Genomic DNA, 26,307 nt, shown 5'->3' with positions numbered 1-26,307 from the left:
TGATTGTGAAATTTCTCCTCTAGATTGGGACTAGGGGGTTGACGCTGGGTTCCTTTGCATGGAAATGTGTTCACTCTGCCAGTTGCACCACCACCCAGTAACCTTTTTGTTTTAGTCAAGAAATTCCTCAGTAATGTTGTCTTTTCGGGGGGAGGGGGTGTTATTTTTTCTTTTTTAACTTTTTTTTTTAAATATTTGTTGGACAGAGACTGTCAGAAATTGAGACGGAAGGGGATAATAGAGGAAAGAGACAGAGATACCTGCAGCACTGCTTCACCACTTGTGAAGCTTTCCCTCTGCAGGTGGGAACTGGGGGCTCGAACCTGGGTCCTTGCACATTGTAACATGTGTGCTCAACCAGGTACACAGCCACCTGGCCCTTTATTTTTTCCACAACAGATCACTTTCACAAAGTATCAAAACCACAACAAACTTTGAATACAATTTTAAGAACTTTATTGATGCCTTTCCCCTGCCCCCAAGTCCACAAATCCTTGGAAGTCTTGGCTCACTGTAATTAATATTTGAAGTGGAAGGTGTGATCTCTAGTATGATACAGCTGTCACTTTAAAAAGCAATGTATCCAAACATGTTTTAATTTAAAGTGTTAATATGCCAAAGATAATAATAACATGGAAATGCAAAAAAATGGATAAAATTCCTTTTCCTGCCTTTAAGAAGCTCACATTCTAGTAAAAGAGGCTTTAAAAGGTAAACAGTACAGTACAATAAGTAATACAATAGAGGTAGCTTATAATTACAGTGGTGACACAAAACAGGGTACAAGATAATCCTCTTTGGAAAGACCAAGGGAGACTCCACAGAGGTGATTTTTTTATGCTAGCTCTGCAAATATACAATCATTTCCCACTTGTGGAAGGATGGCTAGAGCACTTTATAACATGCACCAAAGTATAGAGGCCTGACAATGGTGAATCTGAAGAAGTGTCATCTGTGTTAACAGTACAAGGTGGAGGATGGGCATAGACATATATCAGAGAGAATCCTGCATAGCAAACAAAAAGATCAGATTTTTCTAACAAAAGTTTATGAAGTCACTGAAGGGTGTATGTGTGGAGTAACATTGTTAGGGTGCTTCTAGAAAGTCAACTCTGATAGCAGTGTGGAGAAAAAGAGGTGACAGGCTAAATTCAAGGAGACATCATAGTACATTCCTTCAAATAAGAACAGTGACAATGGAAAAACAGATATATCAGAAACACAGAAATAAAATTCATAGCAGTTAGACATTGACTGGATAGGAGGAAGATGGAGGAAATAAGTGATTCTACAGAACTTAGATGTTGGTCCAGGAGGTGGCTCAGTGGATAAAGTATTAAGACCCTCAAGCATGAAATCCTGAGTTCATTCCTTGGCAGCACATGTACCAGAGAGGTGTCTGGTTCTTTCTCTCCTACTTTTCTAATAAATAATTAAAAAAAATAAAGAGAATTTAGATGATGACTTTGAAATGAACCAAAGTAAGAAATATAAGAATAAGAGTGGACCTGGGTTAGAATGAGCATTTTAAGACATATACAGTAGTATCTATGGGACTAATCAATGAAAGATATGCAGTAGGTAGATGGAGTGAGAAGTCTGGACTAAAGATAAAGATTTACAAATAGTTGCACTGGAATGAGCAAGAGGAAAATCTTCAGGAATAGCATTTAAGAAGTAAATTAGGGGCAGGGGTAGATAGCATAATGTTTATGCAAACAGACTCTCATGCCTGAGGCTCCCAAGTCCCAGGTTCAGTCCACTGTTCCACCATATACCAGAGCCTAGCAGTGCTGTGGCTAAGAAAGAAGGAAGGAAGGAAGGAAGGAAGGAAGGAAGGGAGGGAGGGAGGGAGGGAGGGAGGAAGGAAGGAAGGAAGGAAGGAAGGAAGGAAGGAAGAAGTAGTATTAGTAAATGAGGGGGGGCCAGGTGATGGTGCACCAGTTAAGCACACATATTACCAAGCTCAAGGACCCAGGTTTGAACCACCACTCCCCACCTGCAGGAGGTCTACTTCAACAGCAGTGAAGCAGGTCTGCAAATGTCTTTCTCTCCCTCTATCTCCCCATCTTCTCTCAATTTCTCTCTGTCCTACCTAATTAAAAGAAGAAGAAAAAAGGAAAAAATGGCCACCAGGAGCAGTGGGTTTGTAGTACCGGCACTGAGCCCCAGCAATAACCCTGGTGGCAATAAAAAAATAAATAATTTTTTAAAATCCAAGACCTAGTGAAATGTAAAGAACTCAAGAAGGAAAACAGGTTGTGAACAGTACAGTAGAACATACTGGGGGAGGGGGGTAGTTCAGTAACAAAAAACTCTAGGAACTGAGATTCTTTAGTGGGAGTGCACTAGACTTGCTTGCCTGAGGTCTAGTTTCAATCAAAGTCACCACCAAATGCAAGAGCTGAGCCATGCTCTAGTGTCTGTCTGTCTCTCTCTCATAAATGAATTTTAAAAGAAAATATGGAGCTGGCGAGATGGCATAATGGCTATGTAAATGACTCTCCTACCTGAAGCTCCAAGAGCCCAGGTTCAGTCCCCAGCACCATCATTAAGTCAGAGCTGAGCAGTGCTCTGGTCTCTGATTAAAATAAAATATTTCTTAGATGGCTTATGAACTGTACTACAGATTTAGAATTGGAGTTTTTGGCTTCAAAAGAAAAAAGCCAGGGTGGGGGTAGATAGCATAATGGTTATGCAAAGAGACTCATGCCTGAGGCACCAAAGTCCCAGGTTCGTCCCCCACATTTACCAGAGCTGAGCAGTCCTCTGGTAAAAAAAAAAAAAAAAAAGAAAAAAGAAAAAAAGAGAGAAAAAGCCAGAAGATAGATTTTAGTTAAAGGACCTAAAGGGTCATAACAAAGCAAAGAAAGAAATGTCCTTTCAAAAAGATAGACTATTAAATGAGTGTAAAGGCATGTCAGAGATTTACATACAAAATTATCATTTAAACCCACCTACATATTTTCAGAGTGCCACAATGTCCCTAAACTTTTATATATTGTGTTCATTTAGTAGTCCTCTAAGTCTCCAATAATATGACCTAAATTGTAGGTTAATGGCTTCTTTTCCTCTCCTAATCTGAGAAAATGTGTGTGTGCATGACAGAGAGTGAGAAAGAGAGAGAGGGAGAGAATAGGTCACATATGGTTACATTTGGTTCTATAATAAATTCATTTAAAATATAATAAATATATATGCATATATTAATTCAGTATTTATTGGAAACCCTCTATTTGGCACTATACCAAGTCCTACGGACACAGAAAAGTATAAGATGACATTTCTAAACCATTATGAAAATAAACTCTGCTTTATCAGTAATATGACAGCTCAATATGGTTTACCTGCTAAGACACATATTAAAAAGGGCAGATGATTCTGAGGTATACAGTTTCTTCTTCCCCCTATAATCATAATGTGATTTAAAAGTCTAAGCCAAAGTATTTTGATCATTAAAGAGTTTCCATTAATGAAATCCTCCCAAAATTACAGGTTTTAGGGTGAAAAAGGAAATGAACTTCAAGCACAAAAATAAAAAATAAAATAATATGTCCTATAAATATACATATCAAACTCAAAAAGGCCAACAAAACTCACAAAGCACTTTAGATTGGAACTCTTTCCTTATCCTAAGCCTTAGAGTTCTAAATATTTTTTATTTAAAAAAAAAACTATACAAAAGAAAAACTATTCAGAATAACACAACAAAGTATTTAGGGTTCAAAGGGTATAATACCTATAACTGACTTTCAGATGATCAGAGTATGAAAGATAAAGCTATTATAAACTATTAGCGAATCTTCATACTATCCTGAAAATTTGGCTATAAATTTGAAATTATATAAAAATAAAATGTTTTATTCAATATTAGGGAAAGTTATAAGAATAAGTATACAAATCTATTCAACTTTTTGCAATGTTTAGAAATCTCATATGCCTTTGAGTTGTCATCGTGTCTTTCTATACCAAACAACCCAATCAAAATAGCAATATAATTCTAAAGGTGATCTGCTTCATACCAAAGTTTTATGGTTGTCAGATAAAATAAGGCCACCCAGTTAAATATGAATTCTAAATAAGAAAGATGTTTTAGTATAAGTTTGTACCAACTTGCATGCAACATACTTATATTAAACAAACAATAACAACTAAAATAACTGTGTTGTTTATCTGACATTCAAAAGTAACCAGACAGTCTATATTTTTATTTACTAAGTCTAGTAACCCTAAATGGACTAAAAAACTTTAGGCTGTTAATTGTGGTCCACTCATAATGCTATTTAGCATATTCATACTAAATGATGATTTCATTAGCCACAGTTGTATTTATGTGACACAAAATTCTAGTTTGAAAGATTTAAAACATAACTTAGTTTTACAATATATGAAATTAAGCATTTCAATTTGATAACAAACTTTAAAATTTGCTTCACATTATCAAAGTATTACTTTTCTTCACAACAACAGTATATGTAGACTTAATACAACTTAAAATTTTTGCTTTCTTAAAGCATTGTAACTCTCCTCTTACAAAAGTAACTTTATATAAAATGCTTGACTTAAGACTGTCATTGCAATTATGCCTTTAAGTGAAATCCCGCTGTTTATTCTTTACTGTCCAGAAACAGGTATTTCAACTAATTTTTGTTATTGAATATTTTGTAACAAGTTTCTGAAGTTTTCTAATTCTTTCACACTTGTAGAAATTCTGTAACAGAAAACAAAAACAAAATAGAAGCTATCTTAGATAATTTTTTCTCTGTAAGTTTGCATTTTTAGAGCACAGAAAAATTAAGTAATTTATTTCAACAAATTTGAAGGTACAGAAACCACTTAATCTATTTTGAGTCTTAATTTGACATGGCAAAATGAAAATAATATTGTTCACAAATTTAAGTATTCGTAACTTAGTTTTAAAGTTTGAAAATGTACTAAGTATATGTATTTATGTATTTTAGTATTCATAAGTATAATCATATAATAAGTTAATCAACTTAAGTATAAAGTATAAGCATTAATATACATATCTTAAATGCATACAAAGAAATGAAAATTTAAAAGTAATTACTATACATGTTCAGTAAGTGTACAAAGGATCAAAGATTTTGGACTATAAAAAATGAAAATAACACGTGGTCTGGAGAGACAGTACATGGTTATACAAAGAGCCTTTCATGCTGGAGGTACCAAAGGTCAAAGAAAGAAAGAAGGGAAGGAGGGGAGAAAAGGAAAGGAGGAAACAAACCTAGTAGCAAAAGAAAAAAGGAAGAGGGGACTACACACAAGGCAAAACAGCATAGCTATTTTGACAGTCCAGTAAAAATAAAAATTTTAATTACTGATTTGCAGTCTGGGTGGTGGCTTAGTAAATAAAGCAAGGACTCTCAAGCATGAGGTCCTGAGTTTGATTCTCAGCATCACATTTTCCAGTGATACTATGTGTTCTCTCTGTCTCTTTCTTCTTTCTCTCTTCTTCCCCCATAAATAAATCTTAAAAGAAAAACATAAAAATTATAATCTATTTATATAACTATTAATTCACAAACCAACTCTTCAGATACACTTAAACCGGATGATTTTTTTTTCTTAGAACATTAAAAAATACTTGAGCATCACAAAAAGCTACTTTTAATTTGAAAAATATATACAAATTCATTACAATGAATACTGAATTCCAAATAGCAATGAATTATGAATATAAAAGTTAATAACGGGGGAGTCGGTAGTAGCGCAATGGGTTAAGAGCAGGTGGCGCAAAGCGCAAGGACCGGAGTGAGGATCCCAGTTGGGGCCCTTGGCTCCCCACCCGCAGGGGAGTCGCTTCACAGGCGGTGAAGCAGGTCTGCAGGTGTCTTTCTCTCCCCCGTCTGTCTTCCCCTCCTCTCTCCACTTCTCTATGTCATATCCAACAACAATGACATCAGTAACAATAATAACTACAACAATAAAACAGGGGCAACAAAAAGGGAATTTTTAAAAAGTTAATAAAGATAGGGAAGATAGCAAAAACAGTTATGCAAAAAGACTTTCATGCTTAAGGTACCAAAGGTCCCATGTTCAATCCCCAAAACCACTAAAAGCCAGAGCTGAAGAGTGCTCTGGTAAAAAAAAAAAAAAAATTAATTAATTAATTAATTAATTAAAATGAATGTGGTCTGGGAGGTGACACAGTGGATAAAGCATTGGACTCTCAAGCATGAGGTCCTGAATTCAATCCCCAGCAGCACATGTACCAGGGTGATGTCTGGTTCTTTCTGTCACCTTCTATGTTTCTCATTAATAAATAAATAAAATATTAAAAAATTTAAAAATGTCAATGAATGTAAACAAACAAATAATGTCATTTAAAGATTGTGTGTCTACCTACATACTTCATAAGATCATAGAACTTCTGTAGCAAGGTAATTTCATTTAAAAGGATAGTTCTTACCTGGTTTTATCTGAAGATACATGTGTTAATTAGTACATTGAAACTAACCTTTCAAATGTGTTGATTAGACTTAGCAAAATCAGTTTTACTACATTCAAACTAACCTTCCAAATGCATTAAGTAGTGATACTATTTCTTGTCTGGTTAGATGGAATTCATAACTAGGTCCACTTTCCGGCATATTTGCTATCAGTTTCTCAGAAAACAAGATCTTCAGAGCAGTGCCCAAACCCTGAGTCTATAACAGATAAAAGAAAAAATATCAGAAAATTATTTGTGCAAAGAACAAATTAAAAATAGAACTGGATGTGGCCAAGAAGGTGGTGCACTGGATATAGCATTGGACACTCAAGTGTGAGGTCCTAAATTCAATCCCTGGAAGCACACGTACCAGAGTGGTGTTTTGTTGTTGTTGTTGTTACTGTTATTCATTGTTAACAGCTTGTTATAAGATTGTATGTTTATAATTTATAGTTCCACACCACACCCACTACCAACATTCTGTATCCCTACCCTCCACCTCCCAAAGATAACCACCATTGTTTGCTTCTGTTTTGTTTGGATTTATTTTTCCCTTTGGCAAGTTCATGTAAACCAGATCTCTAAATTCCCCATATAAGTGAAACCATCTCTTCTATCTCTTTACTTATTTCACTAAGCGTAATCACCTCCAGTTTTTATTTATTCTTCGTGAATAAATAAATCTTTTTAAAAATAAAAATAGGGAGGGGGCCAGGTGGTGGCACACCTGGTTGAGCGCACATGTTACATGTTGAGCGCACAAGGACCCAGGTTCGAGCCCCTGGACCCTACCTGCAGGGGGAAAGCTTCACAAGTGATGAAGCAGGGCTGCAGGTGTCTCTCTGTCTCTCTCCCTCTCTATTAACCCCCTTCCTTCTTAATTTCTGACTGTCTCTAGCCAACAAATAAATAAAGATTAAAAAATATAAATAAATAAATAAATAAATAAACAAATAAAAATAGGGGCCCAGCAGTGGCTCAGCCAGTTAAGTGCACATGGTGCAAAGTGCAAGGACTGGTGTAAGTATCCCGGTTGGAGCCCCCGGCTCCCCACCTGCAGGGGGGTTGCTTCACAGGCATTGAAGGAGGTCTGCAGGTGTCTATCTTTCTCTCCCCCTCTCTATCTTCCCCTCCTCTCTTGATTTCTCTCTGTCTTATCCAACAAGAACAACAGCAACAACAATAATAATAAAAAAACAATGGACAACAAAAAAGAAAAAATAGCCTCTAGGAGCAGCGGATTCGTACTGCAAGCACTGAGCCCCAGCAATAACCCTGGAGGCAAATAAATAAATAAGTAAATAAATAAATAAAAGGGGCTGGGTGGTGAAGCACCTAGTTGAACGCACATGTTATAATGTTCAAGGACCTGAGTTCAAGCCCCCAAGCCCCACCTGCAGGAGGAAAGCTTCACAAGTGGTCAAGCAGGGATGCAGGTATCTCTCTACCTCTCTCACTCTCTATCTCCCCCGTCCTCTCAAAATTTCTCTCTAGCCAATAAATAAATAAAGGTTATTTTAAAAATATTTATTTATTTATTAATAAGAAATATAGGAGGAGAGAAAGAACCAGACATCACTCTGGTACATGTGCTGCCGGGGATTGAACTCAGGACCTCATGCCTGAGAGTCTAGTGCGTTAGCCACTGTGCCACCTCCCGGACCACATAAAGGTTATTTATTTATTTTCCTCCAGGGTTATTGCTGGGCTCGGTGCCTGCACTATGAATCCACCGCTCCTGAAGGCCATTTTTCCCCCTTTTGTTGCCCTTGTTGTTGTAGTCTCGTTGTGGTTATTATTGCCATTGTTGATGTCATTCGTTGTTGGACAGGACAGAGAGAAATAGAGAAAGGAGGGGAAGACAGAGAGGGGGAGAGAAAGATAGACACCTGCAGACCTGCTTCACCGCCTCGAGCCCGGGATCCTTATGCTGGTCTTTGCACCATGTATGCTTAACCCACTGCGCTATCGCCCCACCCCCGAAGTCGTAATCTTTTTTTTTTTTTTTTTTTTTTTTTACCAGAGCACTGTTTAGCTCTGGCTTATGGTGGTGCGGGGGATTGAACCTGGGACTATGGAGCCTCAGGCATGAGAGTCTGTTTGCATAACCATTATGCTATCTACCCTCCGCCAAGGTTATTTTTTAATAATAAAAATAAAGAATAAAAACAGAATTGGGCTAGAATTACTTACCTGAAGCTTTCCCCATAATCGACATTTAAAACAACCAACACAATCCATGATTCTTGAAATATTTCTAAAATGTAGTCGAAAGTCCTCCTAAAACAATGTAACATAATTTTATTAAAATGTAGTGTGTAAAATCTTTTGAGTACCATCTATGTGCTTTAGCACTGTGTAAGGTGCTATAGCATATAAATAAAAGTGAGGAAGAAATTTAAGTCAACAGGGGCCAGGCAGTGGTGCACCTGGTTAAGCACTCACACTACAGTGTACAAGGGCCTGGGTTCAAGCCCCTGGTCCCCACCAGCAGGGGGAAAGCTTCACAAGTGGTGAAGCAGGTTTGCAGGTGTCTCTCTATCTCTCTGCATCTCTATCTCCCCCTTCCCTCAATTTCTCTCTGTCTCTAGCCAATAATAAATATATATATATATATATATATATATATATATATATATATATATAAATTTTTTTAAAAATTTAAGTCAATAGGTCTGGGAGAGGGCCAGGCAGTAGCACAACTGGTTGAGTGCACGTTACAATGCGCGAGGATCCGGGTTCAAGCCTCTAGTCCCCACCTGTAGGGGGAGAGCTTCACAAGTGATAAAGCAGTGCTCTGGGTATCTCTCTATCTCTGCCTCTCTATATCTCCCTTCCTCTCAGTTTCTGGATATCTCTATCAAATAAATAAATATAATAAAATCTGGAAGAAATGGAAGAATTCCTAGAAACATACCCTTCCAAAACTGAACCAGGAAGAACTACAAAACCTAAATGGTCCAATCACAGATGAGTCAAAATAGTTATTAAGAATCTTCCAAACAATAAAAGTTCAGGACCAGAAGGCTTTACAAGCAATTTCTACAAAACCTTCAGAAAACAGTTAATACCTATACTTTTAAAGCTCTTCCAAAAGATCGAAGAAACAGGAACACTCCCTTCTACCTTCTATGAAGCAAACCTCACCCTGATACCAAAAGCAGATAGGGACACAACAAAAAAGGAAAACTACAGACCAATATCTCTGATGAACATAGATGCCAAAATATTGAACAAAATGCTAGCCAACTGAATACAGCAGTATATCAAAAAGATTGTTCATCACGACCAAGTGGGATTTATTCCAGGAATGCAAGGCTGGTTCAATATACATAAGTCAATCAAGGTCATTCACCATATCAATAAAAGCAAAACCAAAAACCACATGATTATCTCAATAGATTCAGAGAAAGCCTTTGACAAAATCCAAAACCCATTCATGCTCAAACACTACAAAAAAAAGGAACAGATAGAAAATTCCTCAAGATAGTGGAGTCCATATACGACAAACCTACAGCCAACATCATATTCAACAGACAGAAACTGAAAGCATTCCCCCTCAGATCGGGGACTAGACTAGTCTATTATCACCATTACTCTTCAACATAGTATTGGAAGTTCTCCCCATAGCAATCATGCAAGAGAAAGAAATCAAAGGAATACAGATTAGAAGGAAAGAAGTCAAGCTCTCACTATTTGTAGATGATATGATAGCATACACAGAAAAACCTAAAGAATCCAGCAGAAAGCTATGGAAAATAATTAGGCAATATAGCAAGGTGTCAGGCTACAAAGTCAATGTACAAAAATCAGTAGCATTTCTTTATGCAAACACTAAGTCTGAAGAACAGGATATCCAAAAATCACTCCCATTCACTGTTCGAGCAAAATCAATATTTAGGAATAAACCTGACTGAAGAAGTGAAAAACTTGTACACTGAAAACTATGAGTTACTATTCAAAGAAATAGAAAATGATACAGAGAAATGAAAAGATATTCCATGCTCATGGATTCAAAGAATTAGTATAATCAAATAATGAGTAATCTATATCTTTGCTGAGAATTGCTTATTTTGCTGTACCTAAAATATACCGTTTGTTACTGCTGAACCACCACATAATAAACCTTGATTGTTTTAAACCAGCGCCGACTGCAATAAATAAATAAATAAATAAATAAATATTCTCCCCAGAGCCATAGACAAATTCAATGCAATACCCATCAAAGTCCCAGCAAGTTTCTTTAAGAGAACAGAACAAAAATTACAATCTTTTTTTGTGTGTGTGTGTGTGTGTGTGTGTGTGTGTGTGTGTGTGTGTGTCTCCAGGGTTATTGCTGGGGCTCAGTGCCTGCACTACGAATCCACTGCTCCTGGAGGCCATTTTTCTCCTTCTGTTGCCCTTGTTGTCTATCATTGTTGTGGTTATTATTGTTGTTATTGTTGTCATTGTTGGATAGGACAGAGAGAAATAGAGAGAGGAGGGGAAGACAGAGAGGGGAGAGATAGACACCTGCAGACCTGCTTCACCGCCTGTGAAACGACCCCCCTGCAGGTGGGAAATCGGGGGCTTGAACCAGGATCCCCATGCCAGTCCTTGCGCTTTGTGCCATGTGCGCTTTAACTTGCTGCACTACTGTCCGGCCCCCAACTACAATAACTTATCTGGAACCAAAAAACACCTAGAATTGCCAAAACAATCTTGAGGAAAAGACACAGAAATGGAAGCATCACATTCCCAGATCTCAAACTATATTATAAGGCCATCATCATCAAAACAGCCTGGTACTGGAACAAAATAGGCACACAGACTGGTGGAACAGAATTGAAAGCCCAGTACTAACCTGCCACACCTATGGACATCTAATGTTTGATAGAGGGACCCAAAATTTTAAATAGAGGAAGGAGGCTCTCTTTGATAAATGGTGCTGGGAAAACTGGGTTGAAACACATGTAAGAATGAAACTGAACCACTTTATCTCACCAGAAACAAAAATCAACTCCAAATGGATCAAGGACCTGGATGTTAGACCAGAAACTATCAAATACTTAGAGGAAAACATTGGTGGAACACTTTCCCACCTAAACGTCAAGGACATCTTGGGTGATACAAACCCAATTGCAAGGAAAACAAAATCAGAAACAAATACAAATCAATGGGACTACATCAAATGGAAGAGCTTCTGCACAGCAAATGAAACCATCACTCAAACAAGGAGACCCCTCACAGAATCGAGAAGATCTTCACATGCCATATATTAGACAAGAGACTAATAACCAAAATATATAAAGATCTCAGCAAACTTAGCAACAAAAAAGCAAATGACCCCATCCAAAAATCTGTAAGCAAACCAGGTGCCCAACACCAGATGAATGGCTGAGAAAGTTGTGGTATATATACACAATGGAACAGTAAACAGCTATTAAGAGCAATGAACCCACCTTTGCTGACCCATCTTAGATGGAGCTAGAAGGAATTATGTTAAGTGAGGTTAAGTCAGAAAGACAAAGATGAGTATGGGATGATCCCACTCACAAACAGAAGCTAAAAAAGAACAAAATGGGAAATTCCATGCAGAATCTGACTCATTTTGGAGCAGGGTACTAAAGTAAAAATCTCTGGGTGGAGGGTGAAGGTGAAGGTGGATGTTCAGATTCACTGGGGGGGAGGGGCAAGAGGGGAGGAAAACAGACTTTGGTGGTAGGAATGGTGTTAATATACACTCCTACTAACTTACAGTCTCACAAATAACTATTTAATTAATATGGAGGGCAAAAATGGATAAAGTCTCTCAAACTTCTGGTGCATAGACAATAGGCTGAGTATACGTTCCTTGAATCTATGCACTTAAGACTTCAAACTGGTAATCAGATTGAATTTTAACAGTGGGCTCAAATTGTTAATACATTTCTTTTTTTTTTTTTTTAACATTTTCTTTCCGTTATTGGGGGATTAATGTTTTACAATTGTTAATACATTTCTAATAATGATATGTTCTTTTTCTTTTTTTAAATTTATTTCTTTATTGGGGAATTAATGTTTTACATTCAACAGTATACAATAGTTTGTACATGCATAACATTCCCCAGTTTCCCATTTAACAATACAACCCCCACTATGTCATTTATCATCCTTCATGGACTTGTATTCTCCTCACCCACACACCCCAGAGTCTTTTACTTTGGTGCAATATGCCAATTCCATTCCAGGTTCTACTTGTGTTTTCGTTTCTGATCTTGTTTTTCAACTTCTGCCTGAGAATAATGATATGTTCTTTGAAATATTAAATCTTCTAAAAGCTTAGACCAGGGGAAACAGAAACAACTGCTGGCATTACTTTATAAGATACAGCTATATGGGATTCGACTTCCGGAGGCGGAGCTACGAGCAGCAGATCGCTTTCTCTCCTCTCCTCTCCTCTCCTCTCCTCTCCTCTCCTCTCCTCTCCTCTCCTCTCCTCTCCCGGATCAACTAGGAATACCAAAGGAGACCACCCGGACCGAAAACAAGACAGGACTATAATGACCACAGGAACCCAGTAAATCACCCGTGAGTACAAACACGCGTGGCTGGTGATAGAGAGGAGAGAGGGGCCTAAGGAGAGATTAAGTGACTGCTAACAGTTCGACAGTTTGTCAGTGGAGACACCACCTCCAGTCTGCTCCACCAACAAGGGGACAGCTGAAGGGAGGAAAGGACTCCCCAGAGACTCACCAAGTACAACTCTGAGTCTCCATTGCTACTACCCTCAGAATCTGGAGCAGCAACAGGGAGGGACACCAGGGCACAGAGATCTAACCGGGAAACTCAGGAGAAGACCTATACCTCGGTGGCATAGCTGAAGGGCTGTGAAAGTCTCTTTGCATAACCACTGGATTATCTCTGCCACACCCTGCTTTATCTCTTGGTCAGGAGTCAGTGATTAAGCCAAGAAGCCTATTGATAGTTTAAAAGCCCTCAGGCTACCATAGCCTACAGGGGGAAAAAAAAAGGCTTTTACACCACTGAACTCCAACTCAGGGATTGAAAAAACTGTTAACTTATATAAAATGGTTAAAACAACAAGAAAAAATAATGGAGACTCGAACCAGGACAAGAGTCCAGCTAAAAGTCCTCCAGAGGGCGAAGCACAAAACAACGAGTTCAACATCCAAACATTAGCTAAGGAAATAATAACAGGAGTGAGTAAAGAATTTGAAAAAATTGTAATCAGAACTGCAGGAACAACAAATGAGAATATGGAAGAAAATTCTAATAATCTCATGGTTATTAGAGAGCTGAAAGCTGAAATTGCTGAGCTAAGAAGGCAACTAGCTGAACAAGCTAAAACAGTATCAGAGCAGGGCAACAAAATAGATGAACTCCAGAAAGCAGTAGAGGGCAGAGAGAATAGAATCAATGAGGCTGAAGACAGAATTAGCAAGATTGAGGATGAATTAGAGACAACTAAAAAAGAAGTAAGAGATCTCAAAAAGAGATTAAGAGATGCTGAAAACAACAACAGAGTCCTATGGGATGACTTCAAAAGAAACAATATACGCATTATTGGCTTACCAGAGGAAGAAAGAGAAGGGGAGGAAGAAAGCGTTCTCCAGGCCATAATAGCTGAAAATTTCTCTAGTCTAGACAACACCAAAGACATAAAGATTCAAGAAGCCCAGAGGGTCCCAAACAGAATTAACCCAGACCTAAAGACACCAAGACATGTCATACTTAGATTGGAAAGGAATAAGGATAAAGAAAGGATCCTCAAGGCTGCAAGAGAAAAACAAAGAGTCACCTAAAAAGGAAAACCCATAAGATTAGCAGCAGACTTCTCCATACAAACACTACAGGCCAGAAGAGAATGGCAAGATATCTATCGAGTGCTCAATGAGAAAGGCTTTCAGCCAAGAATACTATATCCTGCTAGATTGTCATTCAGACTAGATGGAAGCATCAAAACCTTCTCAGACAAGCAACAGTTGAAGGAAGCAACCATCACCAAGCCTGCCTTGAAAGAAGTTCTGAAAGGTTTCCTATAAACAACCAGACCACCACAAATAGAACATATATCAAAACACTCTAAAACTCTACAAGAATGGCGTTAAAATATCTTCAATCTTTGATATCAATAAATGTGAATGGCCTGAATTCACCTATTAAAAGACACAGAGTAGGAAGATGGATCAGAAAACACAACCCAACAATATGTTGTCTACAGGAAACTAACCTAACGCAACAAGACAAACAAAGACTTAAAGTGAAAGGATGGAAAACTATCATTCAAGCCAATGGCCCACAAAAAAGGGCAGGAACAGCTATTCTCATATCTGACATGATAGACTTTAAAATACATAAGATTAAAAAAGATAGGAATGGACACTACTTAATGCTCAGAGGATCAGTCAATCAAGAGGACTTAACAATTATTAATATCTATGCACCCAATGAGAAGCCCTCTAAATACATCAAACTTCTACTGAAAGAGCTACAGCAATATATCAACAGTAACACAATCATAGTAGGGGACTTCAACACCCCACTATCTCAACTTGACAGATCATCCAGGAAGAAAATCAGTAAAGACATAAGGGAGCTAAATGAAGAGATAGATAAACTAGAACTATTGGACATTTTCAGAGTCATTCATCCCAAGAAACTGGAATGCACATTTTACTCAAATCCACATGGATCATTCTCAAGGATAGACCATATGTTAGGCCACAAAGACAACATCAGCCTATTCAAGAGCACTGAAATCATCCCAAGCATCTTCTCAGACCACAGTGGAATTAAACTAACACTTAACAATCAACAAAAGATTAGTAACAGTGCCAAAATGTGGAAGCTCAACAGTACACTTCTTAACAACTTCTGGGTCAAAGAGGAAATCAAAGAAGAAATCAAAATGTTTCGAGAGTTCAATGAAAATGAAGACACAAGCTATCAAAATATCTGGGACACAGCTAAAGCAGTCCTAAGAGGGAAGTTCATAGCTATATAAGCACACATTAGGAAACAAGAAAAGGCACAAATAAACAGCCTGATTGCACATCTTAAAGACCTAGAAGAACAACAAAGGAACCCTAAAGCAACCAGAAGGACAGAAATTACTAAAGTTAGGGCAGAAATAAATAACATTGAGAATAGGAAAACCATACAAAAGATCAATGAAAGTAAATGTTGGTTCTTCGAAAGAGTAAACAAAATCGACAAACCTTTAGCCAGACTCACAAAACAAAAAAGGGAGAAGACCCAAATAAATCAGATAGTAAATGAAAGAGGAGATATCACAACAGACACTGCAGAAATTCAACATATCATGCGAGGCTTCTATGAACAACTATATGCCACCAAGTTAGAGATCCTGGAAGAAATGAATGATTTCCTAGATACCTACCAACTTCCAAAACTAAGTAAAGAGGAAGTGGATAACATGAACAGGCCCATCACAGCTAATGAAATTGAAACAGTTATCAAAAATCTCCCCAAAAATAAAAGTCCTGGACCAGATGGTTTTACAAATGAATTCTACAAACTTTCAAAGAAGAACTAATACCTCTACTTTTAAAAGTCTTCCAGAAGATTGAAGACACTGGAATACTCCCTGCCAGCTTCTATGAAGCCAACATCACCCTGATACCAAAAGCAGACAGGGACACAACCAAAAAAGAAAACTACAGACCAATATCTCTGATGAACATAGATGCGAAAATATTGAACAAAATTCTAGCCAACCGGATACAGCAGTATATCAAAAAGATTGTTCATCATGACCAAGTGGGGTTTATCCCAGGCATGCAAGGTTGGTTTAATATAAGTAAATCAATCAATGTGATCCACCACATCAACAAAAGCAAGACCAAAAACCACATGGTCATATCAATAGATGCAGAGAAAGCCTTTGACAAAATACAACATCCCTTTATGATCAAAACACTACAAAAAATAGGAATAGATGGAAAATTCCTGAAGATAGTGGAGTCTATATATAGCAAACCTACAGCCAACATCATACTCAATGGTGAAAAACTGGAAGCATTTCCACTCAGATCAGGTACTAGACAGGGCTGCCCACTATCACCATTACTATTCAACAGAGTGTTGGAAGTTCTTGCCATAGCAATCAGGCAGGAGCAAGGAATTAAAGGCATACAGATTGGAAGAGAAGAAGTCAAACTCTCCTTATTTGCAGATGACATGATAGTATACATGGAAAAACCTAAGGAATCTAGCAAGAAGCTTTTGGAAATCATCAGGCAATACAGTAATGTGTCAGGCTATAAAATTAACATTCAAAAGTCAGTGGCATTCCTCTATGCAAACACTAAGTTAGAAGAAATTGAAATCCAGAAATCAGTTCCTTTTTCTATAGCAACAAAAACAATAAAATATCTAGGAATAAACCTAACCAAAGAAGTGAAAGACTTGTATACTGAAAATTATGAGTCACTACTCAAAGAAATTGAAAAAGACACAAAGAAGTGGAAAGATATTCCATGCTCATGGGTTGGAAGAATTAACATCATCAAAATGAATATATTACCCAGAGCCATCTACAAATTTAATGCTATCCCCATCAAGATCCCAAGCACATTTTTTAGGAGAATAGAACAAATGCTACAAATGTTTATCTGGAACCAGAAAAGACCTAGAATTGCCAAAACAATCTTGAGAAAAAAGAACAGAACCAGAGGCATCACACTGCCAGATCTCAAACTATATTATAGGGCCATTGTCATCAAAACTGCTTGGTACTGGAACATGAACAGACACACTGACCAGTGGAATAGAATTGAGAGCCCAGAAATGAGGCCCCACACCTATGGACATCTAATCTTTGACAAAGGGGCCCAGACTATTACATGGGGAAAGCAGAGTCTCTTCAACAAATGGTGTTGGAAACAATGGGTTGAAACATGCAGAAGAATGAAGCTGAATCACTGTATTTCACCAAATACAAAAGTAAATTCCAAGTGGATCAAGGACTTGGATGTTAGACCAGAAACTATCAGATACTTAGAGGAAAATATTGGAAGAACTTTTTTCCGCATAAATTTTAAAGACATTTTCAATGAAACGAATCCAATTACAAGGAAGACTAAGGCAAGTATAAACCTATGGGACTACATCAAATTAAAAAGCTTCTTCACAGCAAAAGAAACCACTACCCAAATCAAGAGACCCCTCACAGAATGGGAGAAGATCTTTACATGCCATACATCAGATAAGAGTTTAATAACCAACATATATAAAGAGCTTACCAGACTCAACAACAAGACAACAAATAACCCCATCCAAAAATGGGGGGAGGACTTGGACAGAATATTCACCACAGAAGAGATCCAAAAGGCCGAGAAACACATGAAAAAATGCTCCAAGTCTCTGATTGTCAGAGAAATGCAAATCAAGACAACAATGAGATATCACTTCACTCCTGTGAGAATGTCACACATCAGAAAAGGTAACAGCAGCAAATGCTGGAGAGGATGTGGGGTCAAAGGAACCCTCCTGCACTGCTGGTGGGAATGTCAATTGGTCCAACCTCTGTGGAGAACAGTCTGGAGAACTCTCAGAAGGCTAGAAATGGACCTACCCTATGACCCTGCAATTCCCCTCCTGGGGATATATCCTAAGGAACCCAACACATCCATCCAAAAAGATCTGTGTACACATATGTTCTTGGCAGCACAATTTGTAATAGCCAAAACCTGGAAGCAACCCAGGTGTCCAACAACAGATGAGTGGCTGAGCAAGTTGTGGTATATATACACAATGGAATACTACTCAGCTGTAAAAAATGGTGACTTCACCGTTTTCAGCCGATCTTGGATGGACCTTGAAAAAATCATGTTGAGTGAAATAAGTCAGAAACAGAAGGATGAATATGGGATGATCTCACTCTCAGGCCGAAGTTGAAAAACAAGATTAGAAAAGAAAACACAAGTCGAACCTGAAATGGAATTGGAGTATTACACCAAAGTAAAAGACTCCGGGGTGGGTGGGTGGGTGGGTGGGGAGAATACAGGTGCATAAAGGATGATAAATGACATAGTGGGGGTTGTATTGTTAAATGGGAATCTGGGGAATGTTATGCATGTAAAAAAAAAAAAAAAGAAGTAGAAACGCAAAGCAGAAATTGACTGAGTTTGGAGTATGGCACCAAAGTAAGAAAGCAGAAGTATACTAGAGTTTGCAGTGAGTACCTCCCTAATACTTCCTCTCCACTTTTCCAAGCTTTGGGTCCATGATTGCTCAACAATTTGTTTGGCTTTGTATGTTAACTCTCTTTTCAGTCACCAGGTTCCAGGTGTCATCAGGATGCCGGCCAGACTTCCCTGGATTGAAGACACCACCAATGTGTCCTGGAGCTCAGCTTCCCCAGAGACCCATCCTACTAGGGAAAGAGAAAGGCAGACTGGGAGTATGGACCGACCAGTCAACGCCCATGTTCAGCAAGGAAGCAATTACAGAAGCCAGACCTTCTACCTTCTGCAACCCTCAATGACCCTGGGTCCATGCTCCCAGAGGGATAGAGAATGGGAAAGCTATCGGGGGAGGGGGTGGGATATGGAGATTGGGCGGTGGGAATTGTGTGGAGTTGTACCCCTCCTACCCTATGGTTTTGTTAATTAATCCTTTCTTAAAAAAAAAAAAAAAAAAAAAGATACAGCTATATGAAATAGCATAAAAGGACATATATTATGGTATGGTCTTGTATGATACTGCAAATGCTAACAAAGGGATTTTCAAAGTTAACCCAATTGTCAAATGATTTGGTTATAGTAATAACTGTCTGTTGCCTTCTTAAACCCCAAGATGCAGGAGCCTTCCCCTTTCTCTATAAAGCCCTTATTTCTCACAGTCCTGGAACCTCTAGGGTGGGGCTCACTTTCCTGCACCCTTCTCCCAATTCATATCAACTGATACTGCATCTGCTGATCCCAACTTAAGCAATGCAACTGGTAACAACTTAGCATGTTACACTTTGTACTGTGTTCAGGGACGTCAGGCATGGAATGACAACCCTTCAGCTTTATTACTCTGGTGACAGCTTAATTCCATTTCAGAATTCTTTTTTAAAAAATATATATTTTTGATGATATTTATTTATGTATTGGATATAGACAGCCAGAAATCAAGAGGGAAGGGGGTGACAGAGAGGGAGAGAGACACCTGCAGCCCTGCTTCACCACTTGCAAAGCTTTCCCCCTGCAGGTGGGGACCAGAGGCTCAAACCCAGTCCTAGTGCATTGCAACGTGTGCACTCAACCAGGTGCTCCACCACCCGGCCCCCATTTCGGAATTCTTAACAAAACCACAAAACCTAGATATAGACCAGGGCCCATAAACACAGGGCATATGTACGTGTATCCATAAGTTAAGGGGGAAATATATACCTAAAAGCAAAAGTGCACAGTAGTTTGCAGTAAGCCAATAAGTGAGGCAAGCAAGTAGAAAGACATAAAAAAAAATAATAATAATAAAGTACCTAATGAAACAGTTTCTACCTAGACCTAGATACCCTCCTCACCTACCTCTTACATGTCCCTCAATCACTCCAAAGCTAACCTTGTCAAAGTAAGGACTACAAAAGCTGAATAAGGGCAAGAGACTGGCATACTTTAATGATGACTCTTTAGTCACTACCAGGCCACCTCATCATCTGGGGCCCTAGTTGAGGAGTCCTAGGATTCCCACAAAGACATGATGGGCCTAGACCTCTAACAGATCCCTTTCACCACTGTCACTAGTCATCTCCATCAGCAACAACATAATGGACCCTTTTGTAGGCCCCCTATAGGATCTTGCCCTCAATGTAGATCAGCCATGGTAGGGAATGTTGCATTCTCCAAAGAGAGGTTGGACAACATACTCTACCTACCACCCAAGGAAGATGAGTCCTGAAATTAATGCAATCTGGTATGTTCCTGGCCATGACCACAGAATACAAGCTCAGACCTACAAGGATGCAGAGGTTACATAGGCTCCTGTGCTGAATATGGGCCCTAGATCAAATCAACGGGGTTTACAGTTAACAATATTTGTATACTTTCCTCATATTTGGGAGCTACTCTCTTCCCTGACCCAGCTTTCTAGTCCTTTTTCCAACTACGACACCATCTCCTCAGACAATACCTTGGGTCTACCTGCATATTAGCTGTCAGGCTCAGGCAAAAACTAGTAAAATCATGGGCCCCTTGGAATATACCTAATATAGACCTCCTAGCTTTTTTCAAAATGGAGACCCCAAATCTTCATGTGCAATATTACAGCCTTTAGGATCATGATTAGTCAACAATTTGTTCTGCTTTATACCTTAATTCTTTTTCAGCCACCAGGTTCTAGATGATACCATAATGCCAAACCTGACTTCCCTGGGCAGACGACCCCACCAATGTGTCCTAGACCCCCACCTCCCCAGATTCCTGCCCCACTAGGAAAAGAGGGACAGGCTGGATATATAAATCGACCTATCAACACCCATGTTCAGTGAGGAAGCAATTACAGAAGCCAGACCACCCACCTTCTGTACCCCATAGTAATCCTAGGTCCATAATCCCAGAGGGATAAGGAATAGGGAAGCTATCAAAAGAGGGGATTGAATGCGGAGTTCTGGGGGTGGGAATTTTGTGGAAACGTACCCTTCCTATCCTATAGCCTTGTCAATATTTCTATTTTATAAATAATTTTTTTAATTAAAAAAATGGGCTGGGAGGCAGCACAGTGGTTATGTAAAAGATTTTCATTACTGAGGCTCTGAGGTTCTAGGTTCAATCCCTAGAATTACTAAACCCAGAGCTGATCAGTGCTCTGGTCTATCTTCGTATCTTTCTCTCAGTATCTCTTTTTTATTAAAAATAAATGTACTTTTTTTTATATTTATTTACTCTCTTTTGTTGCCCCTGTTGTTTTATTGTTGTAGATATTATTGTTGTTAGTGAGGTCATCATTGTTGGATAGGACAGAGAGAAATGGAGAGAGGAGGGGAAGACAGAGACGGGGAGAGAAAGACAGACACCTGCAGACCTGCTTCACCACCTGTGAAGTGACTCCCCTGCAGGTGGGGATCCAGGGGTTTGAACCGGGATCCTTAAGCTGGTCCTTGTGCTTTACGCCAACTGCGCTTTAACCCGCTGCGCTACCGCCTGACTCCCAAATGAACTTTTTAAAATTAAAATCAACATACACTGAGCTCCTCCTACACACCAGAATCTTTATGTATAACTGCAGTTCATTTCCACTACAAATACAAAAGTAGATATTATTATAACTAACACCTAATTAATTTGAAAAACAAGGCTCAGAGAAGTTAGATAACTTACCTAAATTCTCATATCTACTAAAGAGAAAATGTAAATCCCAGGTCTGTCCTACTCTAAGGCTAAGCTATAAAAATGTAACTGAGTTGGGAGTCAGGGGGTAGCACAGTGGGTAAAGCGCATGTGGTGCGAAGTGCAAGGACCGGTATAAAGATGCCAGTTCGAGCCCCCAGCTCCCCACCTGCAGGGGAGTCGCTTCACAGGCAGTGAAGCAGGTCTGCAGGTGTCTATCTTTCTCTCCCCCTCTGTCTTCCCCTCCTCTCTCCATTTCTCTCTGTCCTATCCAACAACAACGACATCAATAATAACTACAACAATAAAAGAACAAGGGCAACAAAAGGGGACAAATAAATTAATTAATTTTTAAAAATGTAACTGAGTTGATGAGTTCTACTAAACACGTTTATTACCTATATGTCAACACTGGGGGAGGGAGGATGGGTTGCACTGAAATATTTAAAAATAAATAAAGTAAATATCCATGTGACTATCCATGTACCCTTCACCATGTTTGTGTTTGCTTGCTTATTTACTGAAAAGAGACAGACAAATCAAGAGGTACGGGGGATAGTGATACTTATAGCAATGCTTGATTGCTTTTGAAGATTACCCCTGGCAGTAGGGATTATAGGCTTGAACCTGGGTCCTTTCACACTGTTAACAGGTGTGCTCTACTGGGTGCACCACCACTTCTCCACCCCCTTCACCAAGTTGTAGAAAGAAATCATTATAAATACAGCTGAAGCTCTCTCCGTATTTCTCAAAATCTCATATGCTACCCTATAATGATTTTGAATTTGCTAATTTGTTTTTATACTTACTAAACATGTGTACATATTCAGAAACAGTAGGATACTATACTATTTATAAAATAGCAATGTGTACACAGCACATCCAGTCTGTAACATGTAAAAATATGTATTATAGATCTTGCATCTGAATTTAATAAAATCAAATTATTTACATTAGTTTCTGTACATATGGTCTGAGTTCATAATTTTTTTCTTTCTTAGTCCTAATTTTAACTCTACTTTTAAAATGTACCCAATAAAAAAATAAAAATAAAAATGTACCCACTAATATTACTAAATATATTTTGTTGATTAGATTTGGTTTGAAATTTCCTCTAAAACTTGTACTTTGAAAAAAAAAAAAGAATACTTTTGGAAACAGATACTAAAAGATGTTATTAAGTGGTCCGGTGGCAGCACACCTGGTCTAGCTCACATTACAGTACATGAGAATCCAGGTTCAAGTCCCCTATCTCCACTAACAGGTGAGAAGTTTCATGAATGGGGAATCAGTGCTGCAGGTGTCTGTCTCTCCCCCCCCCTTTCTATATTCCTCTTCCCTCTCTTCCCTTCTCTGTCTCTATCCAATAAATATTTAATAAACATTAAAGATCTGTTTTTTAAAAATATTATTATACTGAAAATATACTTTTAAAAATAATTAGAGAGCAAAATTACTCTAAAGTAATATTCTTATCCTTCCTATAAGGTGTTCTCTCTGGAGAATAGTCTGAAGGAGAAGGACAAACACTGTATGATCTTGCTCATAGATATGATTCAAAAAGCAAAGCAAGGAAAAATACAACGGGAAACATTAATAAACCATAATCTACTTCAGTACAAAAGTCCAGAAAGTAGAGAGGCTTGGATTGAAAGAGGATCAGAGGCCAGTGCCCTGTGACACAGCAGAAGGGCAATGTGGTGGTAGGTGAAGTGTGCTGACACCTGTTTTAGAGAGATGTGTGAGGCCTGATGATGGCACAATCACTTGAGCATACACATTACAGTGTGCAAGTACCCAGGTTCAAGCCCTCCAGTTCCGACCTGCAGAAGGGAAGCGTCACAAGCAGTGACAGAGTGTTGCAGGTGTCTATCTGTCTCTCTATCTCCCCCTCAATTTCTGTTTCTATCCAAAATAATTAAATATATATATATATATTTTTAAGACTTTTCTTTTTTTTATATTTATTTTATTTATTTATTCCCTTTTGTTGCCCTTGTTGTTTTATTGTTGTAGTTACTATTGTTGTTGTCGTTGTTGGATAGGACAGAGAGAAATGGAGAGAGGAGGGGAAGACAGAGAGGAGGAGAGAAAGATAGACACCTGCAGACCTGCTTCACCACCTGTGAAGCAACTCCCCTGCAGGTGGGGAGCCGGGGTTCGAACCGGGATCCTTATGCCGGTCCTTGTGCTTTGCACCACCTGCGCTTAACCCGCTGCGCTACAGCCCGACTCCCAGTAAATATACTTTTTAAAAAACAATCATTAAAAAAAGAAACTATACCCCTGTGACAGCAGCCTTGTAAAACAATTTTACAAAAATTATTCAATTAAAAAGAAATAAATATCTGCATTAACTTTTCTTGTTTTTTTGTATTTCTTTCTTATAACAAATAGCAGAAAAATTATCTACCAAACTTCATAGAACATCAAAACTGAATGTTTCAGAGCTTGATAAAATTAAAACATTGTGAGAAATATTCCTAATCTGCACATTATAAAAAGAATGGATGTCAAAACACCCTCTAATAAACCAGCAACTGTATTAAAAATAAGGAGGATATTGAAAATAGTAGAGAGAGAAAAAAATCTAATTACAGCATCTTCCCCCTCACTTCCAATTCCTGGAAACTGTTTGGCAGGTTATATAAGCACTAGGGTTATGTATTCCTAGCAAGAATGCTTTGAGTAGGAGATAGATGGGAGGTCAAAAATAACTATTATCTAACATCAAAAAATAAAAAAATAAGCTGAGTGCAAAAGTATTTTTTTGGCAAAAAAAAAAAAAAGCAGCATAAAATCAGACTTTTTACTATAAAAGGAAACAAATAAGAAAAAGATATGTCACTACAAATTTGAAATCACATCAAGGCCAGTCCTAGTGAGAATCATCTGCCTTTACTTATCCATAGTTTTACAACCAAAAACTATTAGAATATTTTTACTTGATTCCAACTAGAGTGGAAGTCACTGTCGGTAGGAGTTGTCTCTCCCTTTAATGACAAGAAAGACATTCTCTGCAAACTGTGAATAATAAATCCCCCTACTTGTAATTTATATTTGCCTTATTTAGAGGCAGGTATCCCAAAGATGGTATTCTCTGAGGGCACCTATTAAAAGAGAAGACTCCATTTCATGGGGTATCAGGTCTTCAGTTCTTTCCAGGGTCACATGCTGACATTTCCAAATGCTACCAATTACAAGTAAAGATAATAAATGAAAAAAACAATGCTGTCATTTATCACCCCCTTAAGAGGATCCTTTAATTTATCAAAACCACTTGCAGAATTTTCTTCAGCAAGACAGACTTAATACAGCCACTCACTCTATATCCCTTTTGATTGGTAAACTCTATGACAAGACCACCAATGTGAAAATCATCTGTAAAGTGTACAGAGATACAGTAATTTCAGCTGTTGTTGTGTACAAACTGAACCTTAAGCTGACATGTCCTTGGGCTTCATTTTTTTTTTTGAAGAAAAGAAAAACTATGATCTGATTTTCCTTGTGATTTCATAGTGTGTATCAATACATACTGTTAAGTATAAAAAGTTGGATGATATTCTTAATTACAGAAAAGATTCTGTATGTAAAAATTTAGTTAATGTGGGTGGGGGAGACAGCATAATAGTTATGCAAACAGACTCTCATGCCTGAGGCTCCTAAGTCCCAGGTTCAATCCCCCGCACCACCATAAGCCAGTGCTCTGGTGTTTCTCTCTCTCTCTCTCTCTGCATCTCTCTCAAAAATAAAATTAGTAAAAAAAAAAAAAAGAAAAAAAAAAAAAAGAAATTTAATGTGTCAAATAATTACCTTTAGTTTGTTTGCTTCTTTTTTATCCCCAGCAAAAAAAGAATTTTCATCAAAATGCAAAGGAAATGACCTGCATATTAAAAAAGAATATTTATTTTCATATATTATAAAATATTAAACTCTAATATTGCAACATTAGACAATAATATTATTGAAATAAGTAGAAAATACAATAAAATCAGTACTCTTATGTCCTGAAACTAATTACCATCTCAAATCTAAAAGCTAAAACTACATGATATAATAGAACTTTGACCCCAAATACAATCTGTTCAATTGAATATGAAAATAATATTGTTACAGGGGCCAGGCGGTGGTGCACCTGGTTGAGTGTACATGTTACAGTGCACACGGACCCAGGTTCAAGCCCCTGGTCCCCACCTGCATGGGGAAAGCTTTGCAAATGGTAAAGCGGTACTACAAGTGTCTCTCTGTCTTTCTCTATAAATATATAGCTCCCTCCCCTCTCAATTTCTGGCTGTCTCTATCCAATAAATAAATAAATATAATTTTTTTAAATTTTAAAATAATATAGTTATAAAGTACTAAAGGACTATCTCTCAAAACTAAATACCTGTGCGTCTTAGAACTGAGATTAGCACAAAAAAGAAAATTTAATTCTAGAAGATACATGAGCAAAAGTAGCATTTAATGTTTTGAAAGTTCCCTTTTTTCTAACTACTTAAAAATTTAATTTTAGATACTACTTGTCATTCTTGTACT

The 26,307-nt window shown here is 38.0% G+C and overlaps 1 protein-coding gene across 2 annotated transcripts in view; it reads right to left on the bottom strand.

Annotated features, from left to right (window-relative positions):
- Positions 1-439: 439 nt before the first annotated feature.
- Positions 440-26,307, bottom strand: part of ERO1A (endoplasmic reticulum oxidoreductase 1 alpha) — a 76,488-nt gene continuing 50,620 nt past the window's right edge. For both annotated transcript variants that reach the window (XM_007535521.2, XM_060174956.1), the window contains 4 exons: positions 25,585-25,654; positions 8,648-8,734; positions 6,538-6,671; positions 440-4,711 (listed from right to left, as the gene is read on the bottom strand). In XM_007535521.2, coding sequence (XP_007535583.1) covers positions 4,651-4,711; positions 6,538-6,671; positions 8,648-8,734; positions 25,585-25,654 — 352 coding nt within the window. In that variant the 3' untranslated portion in view covers positions 440-4,650. The remainder of the gene's footprint in view (positions 4,712-6,537; positions 6,672-8,647; positions 8,735-25,584; positions 25,655-26,307) is intronic.

Source organism: Erinaceus europaeus, chromosome 16 (genome assembly GCF_950295315.1).
Source record: "Erinaceus europaeus chromosome 16, mEriEur2.1, whole genome shotgun sequence".
NCBI lineage: Eukaryota > Metazoa > Chordata > Mammalia > Eulipotyphla > Erinaceidae > Erinaceus > Erinaceus europaeus.
This window is presented reverse-complemented; position numbering and strand designations above follow the sequence as displayed.